This window comes from Talpa occidentalis, unplaced genomic scaffold, assembly GCF_014898055.3.
Source record: "Talpa occidentalis isolate TD23 unplaced genomic scaffold, MPIMG_talOcc4v2.1 talOcc4.7, whole genome shotgun sequence".
In the NCBI taxonomy this organism is placed as follows: Eukaryota; Metazoa; Chordata; class Mammalia; order Eulipotyphla; family Talpidae; genus Talpa; species Talpa occidentalis.
The window spans coordinates 109,542,330-109,558,779 of record NW_023605083.1 but is presented as its reverse complement, the minus strand read 5'-3'; the positions used below and the strand labels follow the sequence as shown (position 1 = coordinate 109,558,779).

The following is a 16,450-nucleotide window of genomic DNA, read 5'->3' as shown; positions in this document are numbered from 1 at the left end:
GCTTAAAGATTAAGAAGGTGAGGTCCTTAGGATATATACTAATATAATCACAGCTTTAAAGTCAGTATTCCAGGGGGGCCTCCATGGTGGCGCAAGGGGTTAAGCACAGCACTATGAAGCTATCTGCAGCCTCTGCAGTACGAGTTCCATCCCCAGCCTGCCATAGCACAGCAGATCTCTCCTATGTGGCCCGCTGCTCCCCTCAGCAGTGTATTTCAGTAGATCTGCCTGTTCTGTTCCCCACTCTGTCTTTGGTGAATCCTCTCACTCCCTGCATCTCTGGCCTGTACCCCAGTTCTTGTATGCATTAATAAATAAATCTTAAAAAAAAATAAAGTCAGTATTCCAATAAATCTTCCCTGGGAAATTAGAGTTTCTAAAAAGCAAAGTGGAGCTATCAAACTAATAAGTGCTGCGTTAAAATGCTATGTAAAGGAACACCTCCAATATATTGATTATACCCATGTTTACAATTTGGAAATAACAATCAGGGAGGCATTATGCTGTTAAAAAGTCAGAGGGCTAAAGGAAGACAGCATGGTATATCAAAACCAGATAAATCTGTTTCATCCTAGAGTTATCTTCCAGCCAACAGTTATTCAGCACTAGCACAATTTTCTTTATACTCATTCAGTAAATATTTACTGAGTACCTACTTTGTGTAAGGCACTGTAAGTACCCTAAGTCACTATTCCTTATAGTGAATACAGCTCTGAACTAGAGACAAAAACCCCTGCTCTCACAGAGTTCATATTTTACTGAGGAGGGACAGACAGCTATGAAAGCAAAACATTACATTATGTCACTGGTAATAGATTCATACAGAAAATACTAGAGCAAGTAAGGACAACATGAACACTGCAGGTAATAGGAAGAGTCCTATGAATAGGATAACCTCGGAAGGTCTCATTGAGAGGGTATATTTGACACATGGTGGTGACATATGAGAGACTAAGAAAATACCTGAAGTATAAGTGGGACTACAAGTGGAAAGGCCTGGAGGGGGGGTATAGCTATAGCTGGTCTAACTGAAGGACAACAAGGAGGCCAAAGTGGCTAAAGTGGAGAGTGTTGGGGAGAAGGTAAAAAGTGGGCATGCCAGCCCTGTGTTTATTACAGCACTATTTATAATATGCAGGATATGGAAACAACCCAAATGCCCCAAAATAGATGACTGGATCAAGGAGATGTGGTACATATACACAATGGAATATTACTCAGCAATCAAAAAAGATAAAATCATGCCATTCGCAACAACATAGAAGGGATTATGCTCAGTGAAATAAGTCAGAAGGAATAAGAAGGGGCCTCCCTGGTGGTGCAGGGGTTAAAGTCTTAGTGCTAACAAGCTATTGCCAGCCAGTGTACAAGTTTAATTCTGGGTCAGGGAGCTAACCCACATGGCACAGCAAACCTCTCCTGTATCACCCGCTGTTCCCCTTAGCAGTATATTTCAGTAGATCTGCCTGTTCTGCTCCCCACCCTGTCTCTGGTGAATCTTCTCATCCCCTACACCTCTGGCCTACACCCCAGTTCTTGAATGCCTAAGTATATAAAATAAATCTTAAAAAAAATTAAAAGAAGGAAAAAAAAGTATCAGATTGTTTCATTTCATTTCACATAGGAGGAATACCGGAGAACCAAATAAGGGATTCAGGGGGGGAAATATTAACAATTAAAAAAAATTAATGGGCAACTATAAATCAGAGACATTCTACAGGAAAGGGGGAGGGAGAGGGATCAAAACAGAGACATGCTACAGGGGAGGGAGAGGGAGAGGGAAGGAAGAGCACAAGGGACTATGGCAATGGCGCAGAGTGAGGGAGTGAATTGCTGATGGGAATTCTATGGGGACTACACTTGAGAGGAAAAAGCAAACATTGTACAAAAATGAACAATGATGTGAAATACCTATAAATAAAATAAATTATATATTTTTAAAAAGTGGGAGTGCCAGGCCAGAACCTGAGGGCCTTATGATCACTGTAAAGTCCTTTTATTCTAATAACTACTTTCAAAAGAACAACGAATGCAGGTCTGAGTATTAGCTCATAAGACTTTTTGAGGCATAAACTTGGCAAAATGCTTCACCAATAGTTTTCTGACTGAATTATCACATTGCATAATATAGGTCCAAAAAGAAGCCATCTCAGCCAAAGACAACATTTCAGCCTTTTAGGATTTCCATTCAGTACAACTGATCCCTGAGAAAACCACATCTATTGATACCTTAAAAACCGGATTACTCATTTCTGCAAAGGAAACTGAGTCCATCTACACAACTTCAGGAAACTGAGTCCATCTACACAACTTGTTTTCTCTGCCCATTATCTTTCTTTTTTATAAAATGGAGTAAAAATATTACCTATTCTTATCTGCGTTGTAGGTATTTGTGAATTATTTTAAGCTTCATGGAAGAAATTACCACACAAATTCAATGGAATATCATCAGCACATTAATAATACCCTGCTACCACCAATTTTGGTTCCTGACAGGATATTTATAATAGTTCATTGCTCATTTATTATAACACCCTTTTCCTCCATTGTACTTAGCAATTTGAAGGGAATGGGGGGAGGTGAGGAGAGGGAGCAAAAAAAAGTTCCAATACACACTTCTTAGTAAATAAAGTATAAGAGTTTATCAAAAAAAAAAATGTCCCAGGAATAACTTTTAATATTGTGTTAAAAGGAAACTATGGCTAATTCTTAGGTAAAGAAAATTCCTTCTCCCTGCTCCCCAACACACACTTTACTACAAAAACCAAGGAAATGTCAATGCCCAGAATCAGCTAAATGAATACTAAAAAGGCCAACATGGGCAATAGTCAGCTCATACATTACCTCCTAGTAACCACAGAGATTTACGAATTTGAATTTACACAGTATTTGCTGGACTTCTACATGCAGTATAGATCTATTATACATACAAATCTGTTTGATGAGTGCTTATAACATAAATACATTAAAAATTTTTTGCAGCTTCTGTCTCTTTTCTGGGTGCCAAGCTTCTAACAAAGCCAAGTCAAGAAGGCTCTGAGCTGGAATGGTAGGAGGCGAGCACCTAAGATTGTGCACACAGAGGAATTATGTCTGGTGATGTATTTCTGACTATATGCCAAAGTTATTTATAAATTAATTACATTTTTTTTGCACTTCCATTAACACAGATAACTGAGAGTTGACTGTACTTTGAATATTTGTACTTCTTTTAAAAGCTGGCCTCAAAGCAAAATCACAAAATCTTTGAAATCTCTGCTTCTAAGTAACTCTAACTTGAGCAATGATAATTAAATGCATGCCATTTCTAGGTTTATATCAGGTTCCTGTATTAGATAACTTACTATAAAGATAACTTATAAAATGAAGAGAAAGGTGAGGAATGTTATTACATTAAGGGAGATATTGTTTAAATAAGCATTCTGATTTACAAATATCTTTGCAAGTGAAACACAAATGAGAGAAACAGAAGCAATATAGATATCATTAGAAGTTAGCAGATTATTGTATATTCTGAATCAATCGCAGAATTATTTCTATGCTGGAAATACGTTAATCATTTACACAAAGCCTACATTGGTGTCCTAGTCATTGGTGGCATCTTTGCATTATAGAATTTTAGAGCTGGAAAAGGCTGGGAGGGGTTCAAGTTCTAGGTATGCTACCTACTAGTTACATGATCTTAAAAGATATTAACACTTTGAGCCTCAGTTTTGTTATCTGTAAAATATGAAAAAGAAAATCACTGTACTTCTCTCAAGAAATTATTAAAAGGATTCAATAAGCTAATACAGGTAAAGTGCACAGCAGAAGTTTGCTATGTACAATTATATTTAAAACTCTGAATTTGGGCCTCCCTGGTCACATAGGGGGTTGAGCGTAGCACTGTGAGGCAATCTGCAGCTCCTGCTGCACGAGTTCGATCCCCAGCCGGCCAGGGAGCAGCCCACATGGCGCAGCAGACCTCTCCTGACTGGCCTGCTGCTCCCCTCAGCAGTGCACTTCAGTCAGTCTGCCTGTTCTGTTTCCCACTCTGTCTCTGGTGAATCCTCTCCACCCGTACCTCTGGCCTATACCCCAGTTCTTATGTGCATAAATAAATAAATCTTTAAAAAAAAATCTCTGAATTTAACAGAAAAGGACTTTAAATCTTAAATAGGTTAAAAACTATTTTGTTTCAAGTCCTACAACTACTTAGTGGCAGAATCAAGTTAAAAGTCAAGTACCTTGGGTTCCAGTTTAGTCCCTTTGTCTACCATAGTTTGGCAAATAGCATTCTCTCTCTAGATTTGACCATAAATTACAAAGTTTTCTTTCCCTACATGGATAATTCATTCCAGGCCCTCACCACGAATAAAGTAAAAATGTAAAGATGGGATAACTATGTATTGACTAATAGGCAAATTAAGAGGCATGCAGAGACATTGTGCAAGGGGGAATTTGTCCAGGAGGAGTTAGCTGCTACTGGCCAAGTACTGAACTTCTGTAGCTCCCATTGTAGGTCTAAAGCCTCAGGACAGTAAATTCTAATCTTGATCATAACTTTATCCCGGAATCTAAGGAAATCCAGGACAATAGGCTGAGTAGAAGAGTGTGATAGTTAAAAGAGTGGCAACTTTTCTAGCACTACACTAAGATCCTCTTGCTCCTTTGCTCTGGGAAGAAAGAAGACTGATTTGAGTTGCTCCTCTAAGCAACATTTACAAATAAGAAACAAGAATTGAGAAAGAAAATAGGATTGTAATTATTTTTAGAAATGATAACAACATTACTAGAAATAATAGAAACAACCATTGATAAGAGACTGCTAAATGAATCACAAAACCGAACAATTAGACCACGCATCAGTTCTAGTACATTTTCCACTTACAATGATATAGACCAGGGGGAAAAGAATATATTCAAATGAAGAAGTAAAAGTAGTAAGAAGTTATAATCACTATTATTTAGTCCTTTTTATGAGCACAGCCACATTATCGGGAGATTAAAAAAGTTTCCTTGATATGTATTTTATTATTGGGTAGCCCATTTTCCATCTTTTTAAACTTGAGATACAACTAACATAATATTGTATTTGTTTTAAATATACAACATGATAAATATATATATCTCCACATATATATAAATGATTACCACAATAACTTTAGTTAATATTCACCACTACACATAATTACAATTTTTTTTTATCATGGATTTCTGCTGACTAGTTAGGGAAATGCTAATCAGAATAATAGTGGAAGTTTATCCTAAATATATTAATTAAGTGGAAAACAAAGTGTACAAGGAAATCAGAGGAGAAGAGACAAAGATTTTGGTAAACATAGGGGAAACCTAGGAAGTAGACACTTTTGGGGCCTCTCTGGTGGCTCAAGGGGTTAAACATAGCACTGTGAAGCTATCTGCAGCCTCTCTCTGCAACCGAAATTTGGCCCTGGCCAGCCAGGGATGTGACCCACAGGGCGCAGTAGACCTCTCCTGTCTCACCCACTGCTCCCCTCACCAGTATATTTTCACTCATCTGACTGTTCTGCTCCTGACTCTGTCTCTGGTGAATCTTCTCATCCCCTGTATCTCTGGACTGTATGCCAGTTCTTGTATGCATAAATAAATACATCTTAAAAAAAAAAAAAAAGAAGTAGACACTTTTAAGACAATGGCAGACCTGCAGTGGAATTTGAAATGATATGGTAATGAAAAGAAGCACCTCCTGGGCAAACAAAAAGGAAGGCAATATAATTTGGTTAGGACTAAGATGGGGAGTTTTGAAATGGAAAAGAGAGGGCTTAAGAAATGAAGGGACTACAGGTAAGGCAACATTTTTTCATCTATTTTGAATTTCTTCTAATATTTTAAAAAGAATATTAGAATTTAAAACTCTGAACAAAACTTGTAAAATGGATATTATTGTTGGTAAAGAGAAGCCTAAGCAGAAAGAGTGAGGAATAAAAATCAGAACAAAAATTTACAAAGGCCTGGCCTTCAATGCCCTGGTACATAGTGCCATCAGATGGAGCTGAGACAAGCAAATTTTATTATTATTAAGCAAATTGGAAGTACACTGTCAAAGGATGGCTCTCTTTGTCTAAATAAAAATAAAACTGGAATACAAATGAAAATCCAGTTAATTCGATCCTTATGAAATTAATTAATTCAGCAAAATGGAAAGATACCTCAGATTTTCCTAAACTCTCTGGGAATTCTTGAAACCACAGGTTTTTATCTTTTCCCTACATCATCATTCTTCTACTTTTACATTTCCCAATTTTATAAAGATCTGATGGCCTCTTTGGAGAGAATCAAACTTAACAAGCAGCTAGAATATTTCATCAGTAGAAGGGTATGTATTTCTCAAAGCCAACAGAAAAGACTGCCTTCAGATTTGTGATACCACCAATAATGCTAAAGTGTAGCAAAGCACACCTAGAGGAGATGGAAAGAGAATTTCAGTTAAATGGAAGGCTTGGTTAACCACAGTTAAGTAAATCTGAGTTGCAGTGTCATCTGAAGGATCAAGCAGCATGGATTCTAGAAGTGTAAACCTGGTGTCTCCTAACATGCTAGAATCCTTTGAAAGAGTTAATCAAATAGTGGATAAAGAAGAACTGATACATGCCACTCTAAAGGTTCTTTATGTTTTTAAAAAATAAAGTCTCTCCCAAGAGGCTATTAAGAAAATTCAGCTAACTTGTGGAATACAAATTTAATAGACAACAAACCAGAACCATTGTTGAAAGTCTCCAGCACTGCACAAATTCAGTAACCTAGAAAAAGCTTATTTGGACAGAAAAGGTGAAGAAAGAGTGAAAATTGCTAGGGATGCAAACTCTCTACTCTAAAGCCTAAAAGGTCTTGCTAAATAATACATACAATGATATTCCCTCTTCACAAAGTAAAGAAACAATTCTTAAAGTATACTGATAGAGTTGAAATTAATAGTTAAGGAAAAAAAAAAAGAGCAAGACTTACCAGAGTGAAAAACAGGGGAAGAATATGATAAAGATTGACAAAATAACCAATGGCAAAGAGAATGTTAGCGAGTGCCTCTCATATGCCTTTTTCTTTATGAATACACAGAAGCTTTATGTTGAGCTTTATGATAGCAGAACATGACAAAATTAAAAGAGAACACTATTTTATGCAGCATATAATATGCCCATTGAACATGCTGCCATAGGACATTAATAAGCTTAGGATTGCTCCCAAAGAACGTAGCTATCAAACTATTGCTCTGTAGTACAATTACTTAAGAGTAAAAAATTAAAATGGAGCACATAAGTCATGCTTCAGGGTTTTAGGTAGGCAAGGTCAGGAAGTTTCCTTTCCAATTGTATTAAAAATGACTTATGATTTCAATTTTTATATATTTCTAATTCCATCCTAAAGTCCAAATTAAGTGAATAGACTCATATCTAAAAATTCTTATGTCATTATTTCAGTTACATCCTTTTTTTTTTTTTTTTTTAATATTTTTTTTTTTTAAAGATTTATTGATTGATTGATTGATTGATTGATACACATACATACATACAAGCACTGGGTACAGTCAGAAGCGCGGGAGGGTGAGAGAATTCACCAGAGCCAGAGCGGGGAGCAGAGCAGGCAGAAGGACCGAAGTACACTGCTGAGGGGAGCAGCGGGCGGCAGGAGAGGTCTGCGCGCCATGTGGGACCCTCCTCCGGTGGCCGGGGAGCAGCCGGGGATCGAACCGGCACTGCAGAGGCTGCGGGCAGCTTCGCAACCCAGCGCTCAACCGCTGCGCCACAGGGGAGGCCCTCAGTTACATCCTTTTTGCCTGTTCATTTTTCTAAATAGCAGAGCCTTCCATTTCATCCAATTCTTCTACTTCACTTTATCCCAGCTTCCAAATAATGCCTAAGAAGTCATAATCAAGAACCACTAAATCATACATGTAAATATGCCCATGTTTGGAAAAAGAGAGTTCTATAATTTGTCAAAATTCTCTTATCTTTTTCTAAGTAGACAAAAATTTTAAGTTCATATAATACTTTGGTTCTGTTCATACCACAAAATAAAAATCTATGCTTTGATGCTGATAAACCATATTTAACAGCATTTTAACCTGTATCAAAAAGTTACAGCCAAAAGTGCCCTTCTATGAAACGAATTTTAATCAATAAGCAACATAAATTTATGGAAGAAGACACTAGAATGCCACATTAAAAAGATATAGCCCTCCAGGCTCTATCCTCACAGGGGGAATGAGCAATTCATCTATATGTCATGACCCCAGTCAGTTCATAAATTCAGCACGTAAAGAGTAGGCTACGAATGACATACAGGTAAAACTCACAGCTTGAAAGCCTAAGAAAGTGTATCTGAAAAAGTTTGTGAGTCAATAAACAGATGTCATATTAAAAATTGATGAAAATAATAAAATTATGTGTAGACAAGACCAAAGTGATTAGAAGGTAAGTTCACACTTTGTGTCCATTTTGTAATCCAGTTCTCTCCATTTTGGGATTAGCAATAGGGTGCCACACGTGGTATAAAGCCAGCCATAGCATGCAAACTTGACTGAATTTTAAAAGTGACAGTGTGATCAAATATGCTCCAAGGGCATTCTAGAATTTCAGGGTGCTGCTGACCATTAAAATTGAACCTCCTTAGTATTCAATTCAAATTTAAGCAGGATTGAAAATACAATCTTCAGGTCAGTTAAAAACAAGCCCACATATTTATCTATCAAAAAATAGTATCTAGAATATATCACTTGCAAAGTCTTACTGTGTATGTATATATGTGTGTGTATATATATATATATGTACAGCAATGCAATACCAGAATTAAAAATAAGTGGATGATTTTCTAAAATACAGGATTTATGCTTCTTTAAAAAGAAGCATATTTTCAATAAGGCAATATCCTCAAAGGACAGAACAAATAGAAAACTAAGAGCAAAAGCCCTTGCTTGGTATTTGTTTTGGGAGACAAAAGAAGAAAGGAATATTTCAAACAGATGGAAAGTGAAGTATTACAAAGTTATCCTTACCTGCATTAATTTTCCTTCTGCTGGAGTTATTTCAGCAACACCAGCAAACACACCTTCCAAAGTGAGATTCAGTTTTCCTGTGGGGTCCATTTTCACGGGGATCACTCTGATAATCGCTTTCTGTTCTGCTGATCTTTCAGACTCCACCGCTGCTGCCAGTACCAGTCCTGTGTGTCCAAAGCCTGCCTGCAGGGTAGCCATCAGCAGCCAGGGCCAGAGGGCAGCCAGCTGCAGCTGGTGGCCACCACTCATGCTACCAGCTGCAGCAATGCACTTCGGCCATACATACTGCGTCCACTAGCTAATACCAAACGCAGGTTTCTCAGATCCAGACAAATGGAGGCAAAGAAAATTTATGCTTCAGTTTCAGTATGCCAATCGTAGTCGTGGCCCTTCCTGTCTCTAAAGTATATTCCCTAAAACAGGTGGCATTCCTGATCTGGCAAGGGAAGAGGGTATTTTCAGCCCACTTCTGCTGCAGGTATGTCATTTTCTTCCATCTTCACTATGATTAGTAAAGATATCACCACTTCTCTTTGGAATTTCCAACTGTGCTTGAGGTTGAATGTCACATCCTGAATGTTAATTATGTCAGATCACTTGGTGCTGGTCTTCCATATGCATCAAGTTGCCGAGCCACTAAACCCAGTTAATGAACAAAACAAGGCAAAGTAAATGACTAAGGCCATGTATCGAATGTGAGAGTGAAAAACTCCAATTCAGGAAATGAAAGAGGGGTTCCTTTTTAAGTCACAAAATTTGTCAATGGTAAAAAACTAAAGATCACAGGAGAATTTTTTTTTTAATGGGGGAGGAGAGGGAACGATATTTCAGGCCACACCTTGAAAGATGTCCAAAGATGCTATAACATGTATTTATAAAAGTTTCCACATTCAACTGTATTTCAGGGAGCCAAAGTTCTAGATTTATTTATAATTAATTTATAAATACTTATCATGAACTTAAATACATTTTTTAAATTGTTCTATGTAAATTAGGTGCTAATTTATGTCTTCACATATTACAGGATAATGCTGAGCACCACAAACCTTTCCTAACTTTCATAAGAATACTTGAAAAGGTTTAGCTTTCCAGCTATTTTTCCCAGATAAAATTGCTATTTCTATCTCTTTTCCTTTCTGTCTTAGGAATTTCAACTTTTATTCTCCCATTTACAAATGTCAAGCACTTTAATTTCCCATGAGATGCTTTTGGAAACTATTATCCAGGTCCTATAATCTGTAATTTTCTAGGTTCATAAGTAAAACAAAGGACTATTCCTAACACGTTTTCAAATTCCTTGAGGGTGTGGGGAATTAAAGATAGGGGGAATAGGGAGGTGATTAGTCTACAGGCTCCTGGAAAAGTAAAAATAAGTCTGAGTAGATCTGTGCTATTGCTAGGCACACTTGAGAATTTGGGTCTTTGTACATATAAAATCTTATTCTAAGATTTTAAAATGCACACCCTTAAATAAACATAAATGCACTTCAGCCATAAGCCTGCTGTGTTCAGAGGACAAGTTAAAAAAATCTTATAAAGTCTTCAGAATAAGTGCTGAGAAGCCAAACAATTGAACATGAACCTGTTATATAGATTCTTTTCTTTTGCTGAGGCAGAGGGAGAAGAAAAGAATTTCAAAAGAAATCTGCAAACCTGTTGCGCTGTCGGGCCCACTGGAATCCACCGGGATGAAACAAATTCAATTATGCTTTTATAAATCCTGCTCAAAAAGATTTCAACTGCTTAACCAAGTACAGCTCATTCTTCCACCTTCTTACTCTGCAACCAAACCAAGTGCCCCACACTGCAGGTAGGTGCCGAGAAATTCCGCAGCCTGAAAAAATAATCCATGCAGGTCAAAGGCAGAAACTTATTCCAGGGTGAGTGCTAATGTCCCCAAGAACTCTAAAAACACTTATAGAGGATCCAAAATCATTTCTGAAATGTCCCTTCTAACAAAAGTTCTTTTTCTCCCCGAACAGCATATAAAATGATCAAATCTTGCAAGAGAAAAGTAAAGTAGCAAATACATCAGCAACAATTCACTACCAGGAACACAGAAAATCCCAGAGGGAGAAGACAGTATCTCTGAATCATGGATGGACTTGGAAAGTTCGGAAGGATTCGAGTGCTTCCTTTCCAGAAAGACAATTCTGGATCAGCTCCCTAGAGGAGGAAGCCTGTGGTTTGTAATTGGTGTTCTAGCTCTGACTCCCTCCCCTGGGACTGCAATCACGCTCTTTACCTGCTGACACAAAGTGAGGGTGGAGCAGAGCAACCACCCCCCTTCCCGCCCCTCCTCCTCCTGGCTGGCTTGGGTGCAGGGCTTGGGTGCGCGCACACTTACTTAACCAGACATGTTCTTTTGCTCTCTCTTCTTGTTCAGCTCCTTTACTCCCTCTACTGAGTCACAGCCGAACTGCAACCAGCTGAATCCTCAATACACTGTGGGTAAGCAAGCTACCACATGTAAATCAGGGCCACTCAGGTATCTAAGCTGATTATGCACACATGACAGCATAGATGGTGATACGAGGAAATAAAGAGAAGAAAAAAATAAAAGAAACCCAAAAGATAAAAGAATGGGCACAAGGTTTTGCAAATATAAATTCAAAGTGATTTCTAATCTTTCTGGGTTTTAGTGTCTTAAAAAATGACACAAATCAGAATAAAGTGCTACTGTACAGTAGTACTTACTGCCTTATTGCTACCCTGGCAAGGACCCTGTCCATTTTATGGATAGCTTTTCTTCAGCTCTTATTAGTCTAAATCAGTAGCTCTTTTCTAAAGTGTGCCTGTGCCTTTTATTAAGCTGATGTCAGAGGTCTGGGATCTGCTCGTATCTTCTCACATCTTCAGAGATGAAATAATATTATAGGTCAGATCCATACTTTCAATATAAAGTAGCAAGTAAGTCTATGTCATAATACAAAGAGGTAAAATATATATGTTTAATGAGGAAGAAGAGTGTAGGTGGAAAAAAAATAATTTTTTTGCCTAAATACCACATTTAAGACTATAACTTCTAGTAACTTGGTTGTTAGAAATGATGCAAAAATTTCTAATATGTTTCTAAAATTTGAATTTTCAATTCTATCAAGTTATATTTGACTGTGGGCAGACATTTCCTGCTGTCAGTAATCTTTCCAAAGAACAACAATGTGAATATAGTTAATACTACTAAACTTTAAAATGGTTCAGATGGTGTATTTTATGTCATGTGTTTCTTACCATAATTAAAAAAATTGACAAGTAAACTGATCATATGTAAAACACAGATAATAATAACACTGTAGGTTTGTTGCAAAGATTAAATGGCATAATGCCTCTGAAAGCAAACAGTATGAGTGGTCTATTTACCTTGAACATTTTCCCAAAAGGAAGGTTTATGGGAATAATTTTGGCAATTTAGGCCTCATATCTAACCTAGAGCAGAAAGAGAAATTCTAAAGTAAGTTCTTAATACCTTTTTTCTATTGGTTGGACTTTAAGTATACATAATGAAAGTATAGACCTTTAATAGCTCCTTTTCTAAAGACTAACAATTAGTTTAACTCTTCTGGAGAGAATTTTTAAAAATCTGCTATGGTTTTAAACATTTATTTTAGGTATGTCATGGAATAGTACAGCAAAATGTACAATATACATTATTATGCATCTGCAAATATATCATATATGCAAGAATACCTTTAAAATAAAAAGTACCCTATAAATGGACTTTACCTCACCGACTCCTGCTGGAAACTTGCAAAGGACTTATGAGATCCAAACCTAAGAGTTAACAAATTTAGTTGAAATAAGGGAAGAAAGTTATAAATGTGGTTGCTCTCTTGAAGAAAGTTTGAGATTTGGAAATGATGATATCTGTATGATGAACCTGAGGACTCTTGAGATATTCAGAATCAAATCAAATAGAATCAAATCTATGTAGTTCAGTTTATCAGTACACTGTGTTCATTTAGGTGACTAGCAAGAAAAATTATTCTCTGGCTTCAAAGTTTTAGTATTATTCTTCAGGGGCTCATATGCCACAACACTTCTACAGATATGTCATAAGCATGCCAGCACTATGGTAATGAAATGCCCAATTCACTGACATCTACTACTTAATCTTAGATATGAGGCAGATCATCCTTCAGGATCTATATTTAGATCTGGATTGACTGAAGTTACTGAAGACCACTAGGTTTCTATAAACATGTCCAAGAATTGTCCTCATCATTAATGACAAATTTTAAGATTTAACCCCTATTTAAGAGCAAGTTTTAAAAAAGTCAGAACACTCCGTCAGATTCTTTAAAAAAAAAAAGAAAAAAAGCAGAATATATTCTCTTTTGAACTTTACTACTGCAATTAATAGTCATAATGACTGAATCTTTTTTTGATCACCAAGCAGTAAAAACAAGCAAGACAACAAGTCTAGTTGAAACACTCACTTTATTGTTGACTGATTGAAATTTATCATGCTTAAGGTGCTGAAATACTGAAATGTTAGTCAAGAACCTTGTTAGTATGTGTCAGACCCTACTGGCTAATTCAAACAAAGATTTTATTTTATTTTTTGCCATTTGCCCAAGTCAGTGATGACAGCTTTAGTTGATAGGTACCAGGTATGTGAGTATAGCAGGAGATCCAGCTCCTTGGTCTGTTGTATTCATATATAAAAAAAGTTTGGAAAGCTGATAAAGATATTTCATTAATTAAACCTTAAAACCATTGAAACCACTCCATGCCAAGGTTCCTGCTTGACACATATTCCTTAAAAGATATTATCTCTTTCAACATATCCAAAGCTAAGAAAGGCACATTTAAGGGAAGGAGTATCGCTTACATAGTATATCAGCTTTTCAACATGACAGAAAAAGGCAAAGTCCCTTCATTTGGAAATTAGGTCTCCTCTTCACATACTCTGCCAAAATACATAGTTGGCCAAAAGATGTAGGGGTCTTGATGATCTGTTCATCTTTAAAACTTTGCTAATAAAGATGAATAAATGCCCATCACATGGACATCAATTAGTCTCATCAGATAGACCAAACAGATCACTTTTTAGAACCTACTTCCATACCTAAATCGAGTCAGTGCAGACCAACACAGAGCTCGTCCTTTTAAAAAAAAAAAAAAATAGAACGATTATCTCTGTAACACTTCTTGGGTTTGACATCATTGGGAAGGCACAGTGCAATTTAGGAAATGAATTGTTATACCCACAATGGTTGGCATAGTATTTATGTCAGATCACTATGTGCCTTTTCTTTTTAATGAGTTTCATATTCCTAGGCTTTCCTTTTGTTTCTGCAGTGCTTATTAGGAAACTAAAGCAGAATCCAATAAGAAAGTTCTAGTTGATTTAAAAGACTTCAAATCAGAAAGCTTCTTGCTGTCATTAGATGAGCAAGTGAGGGATCAACCACAGAAACTGGACAAGATACCTCTCCCCAAAACCAGTCCCCGAATCCTACTACTCAAATTCAGACTCCTACAGAGGGGATAAGATAAAAATGTTATGCTTTATCCCACTATCCAAAATTCTCTCAGAAACTTAAACCAGATATAAACTATTAAAAATATCTGTTATCGCTTCTGTTAAATGACTACCAATCAATTTCTCCCAAATTTGCACACAATATCTTATACAGATGAGGATTTATACTTACTGAATGTAAAAATCTAAAATAAGAAAACACTGTGTCAAATCTCTTAATGTTTTTGTTCACACATTGTACATTTTCCCTTCAAAATAAAAATATTATACATGCATCCTTTATCCTTCTATCCTGCAACATTAATAAAAATATAAAGCTTTCAAACTTTTAAATCTACCAGCATTCATAAATACAATTATATTAAACAAGCTAAATAGTTTTCTCTAGAAGACATTTAAGTAAGTGATATATTAACAAAACCTTCTTACCGTTTAGGACAATGTATCATTAAAATTAAAGAAATGAAAACAGAAGAATACTCCCATTAATATAAAAGAATCAGGGGCTATTAAGTGTGATGAATGGTCCAAGTCCGGATGCCTTGCTCTTGAAACAGAATGCTGGGTTAGGAAGTAAGAGCATTTCCTGGTTAATCACTTAGAAAATTAGCTCTTCCCCAGAGTTTCTTCCCTGGAATTCCTGACCCATTTAGACCTGTGATCTTGGTCACCTCACATGCTTTTTTTTTCTCACAATTGTCTCTAAAAGGATCACAATGTACTATGAAACAGACAGACTGAAATTCTCACTGGAGTTGTGCTGACTACAGTTTGAGAGTGGCAAGACGATAAAATCAGTACACACACAGATTATTCTCCAGTACCATAGAGGCAGCAGTTATTAGATGCTTCTTGACTGTAACAGAAGGCCAGGACTTTTCATTTGGAAGGGGTCTGGGAAGAAAAAAAAAAAAAAGAAAACGAGGCCGCTAGATGTTTAGTAGTTTGTCAAGGTAAATAATCTGAACTGAACAGCTGTAGTAAATACCAAATTCCCAATTCTCAATTAACAAAATTCTCAATTAACAAACAAAAAATACTTTTTTTTTCCTTAACAGAACTAAAAAAAAATCCCAACAGTATGTCATGTGCAAGACTAGTCTGCCTCCAGCTACAGCTAGTGCACAATGTCACATTTGTCATTCATTCCTCACTCTTTTAATTCTTCCTCCTTTGGAAAGTGTTCCTGCTTGCAGGCCACATCCACCAGCAGATGAAGATCTAGAAAGAAAGATTTGTTTACTCACTCTTAGTCTCTCAGTCTATAGAGTTTGATATATAAGTCTTAAGCTAAAAAGAACAAATTAGTTATGTTTCACCTGTAGAATTAGCTCTAAAATTATATTCTCTTATTTTGGACACTAAGGATGCATTGTTTTGTAAAGAGGAAACACAATAAGGATTTCCTTTAAAAAAGAAATACAGGGGCCTCCCTGGTGGCACAAGGGGTTAAGACACAAACTATGAAGCTCACCACAGCCACTGCAGCACGAATTCAATCTCTGGCCAGGGAGCTACCCCATGGCGCAGCAGACCTCTCCTGGCTCACCTGCTGCTCCCCTCAGCAGTGTATTTCAGTCAATCTGCCTGTTCCGCTCCCCACTGTCTCTAGTGAATTCTCTCAGCCCCCACAACTCTGGCCTGTATACCCCAGTTCTTGTACGTATATCTAAATAAATCTTAAAAAAAACCTGTTTTTATAAAAAGGAAATACAGGGCCTCCCTGGTGGCGAAAGGGATTGGGTCTCAGTACTATGAAGCTATCCACAGCCACTACAGCACTAGTTCAATCCCTGGCAGGGTGCTAACCCACATGGGGCAGCAGACCTCTCCTGTCTTGCCCACTGCTCCCCTTAACAATGTATTTCAGTCAATCCAGCTGTTCTGCCCCAGCTCTGTCTCTGGTGAATCCTCTCACCACCCATACCTCTGTCCTACACCCCAGCTTTTAT

At 37.0% G+C, this 16,450-nt stretch overlaps 2 protein-coding genes across 2 annotated transcripts in view; both read right to left on the bottom strand.

Moving 5' to 3' along the window:
- RNF43 (ring finger protein 43) overlaps window positions 1-11,304 on the bottom strand; it is a 65,430-nt gene extending 54,126 nt beyond the window's left edge. Inside the window, exons 1-2 of the mRNA XM_037493471.2 lie at window positions 10,667-11,304; window positions 9,011-9,649 (exon numbers count right to left, since the gene is read on the bottom strand). Coding sequence (XP_037349368.1) covers window positions 9,011-9,262 — 252 coding nt within the window. The 5' untranslated portion in view covers window positions 9,263-9,649; window positions 10,667-11,304. The remainder of the gene's footprint in view (window positions 1-9,010; window positions 9,650-10,666) is intronic.
- Window positions 11,305-13,355: 2,051 nt separating this feature from the next.
- The window catches only part of HSF5 (heat shock transcription factor 5), a 45,025-nt gene continuing 41,930 nt past the window's right edge, over window positions 13,356-16,450 (bottom strand). The window contains 1 exon segment of the mRNA XM_037494095.2: window positions 13,356-15,719. Coding sequence (XP_037349992.1) covers window positions 15,649-15,719 — 71 coding nt within the window. The 3' untranslated portion in view covers window positions 13,356-15,648.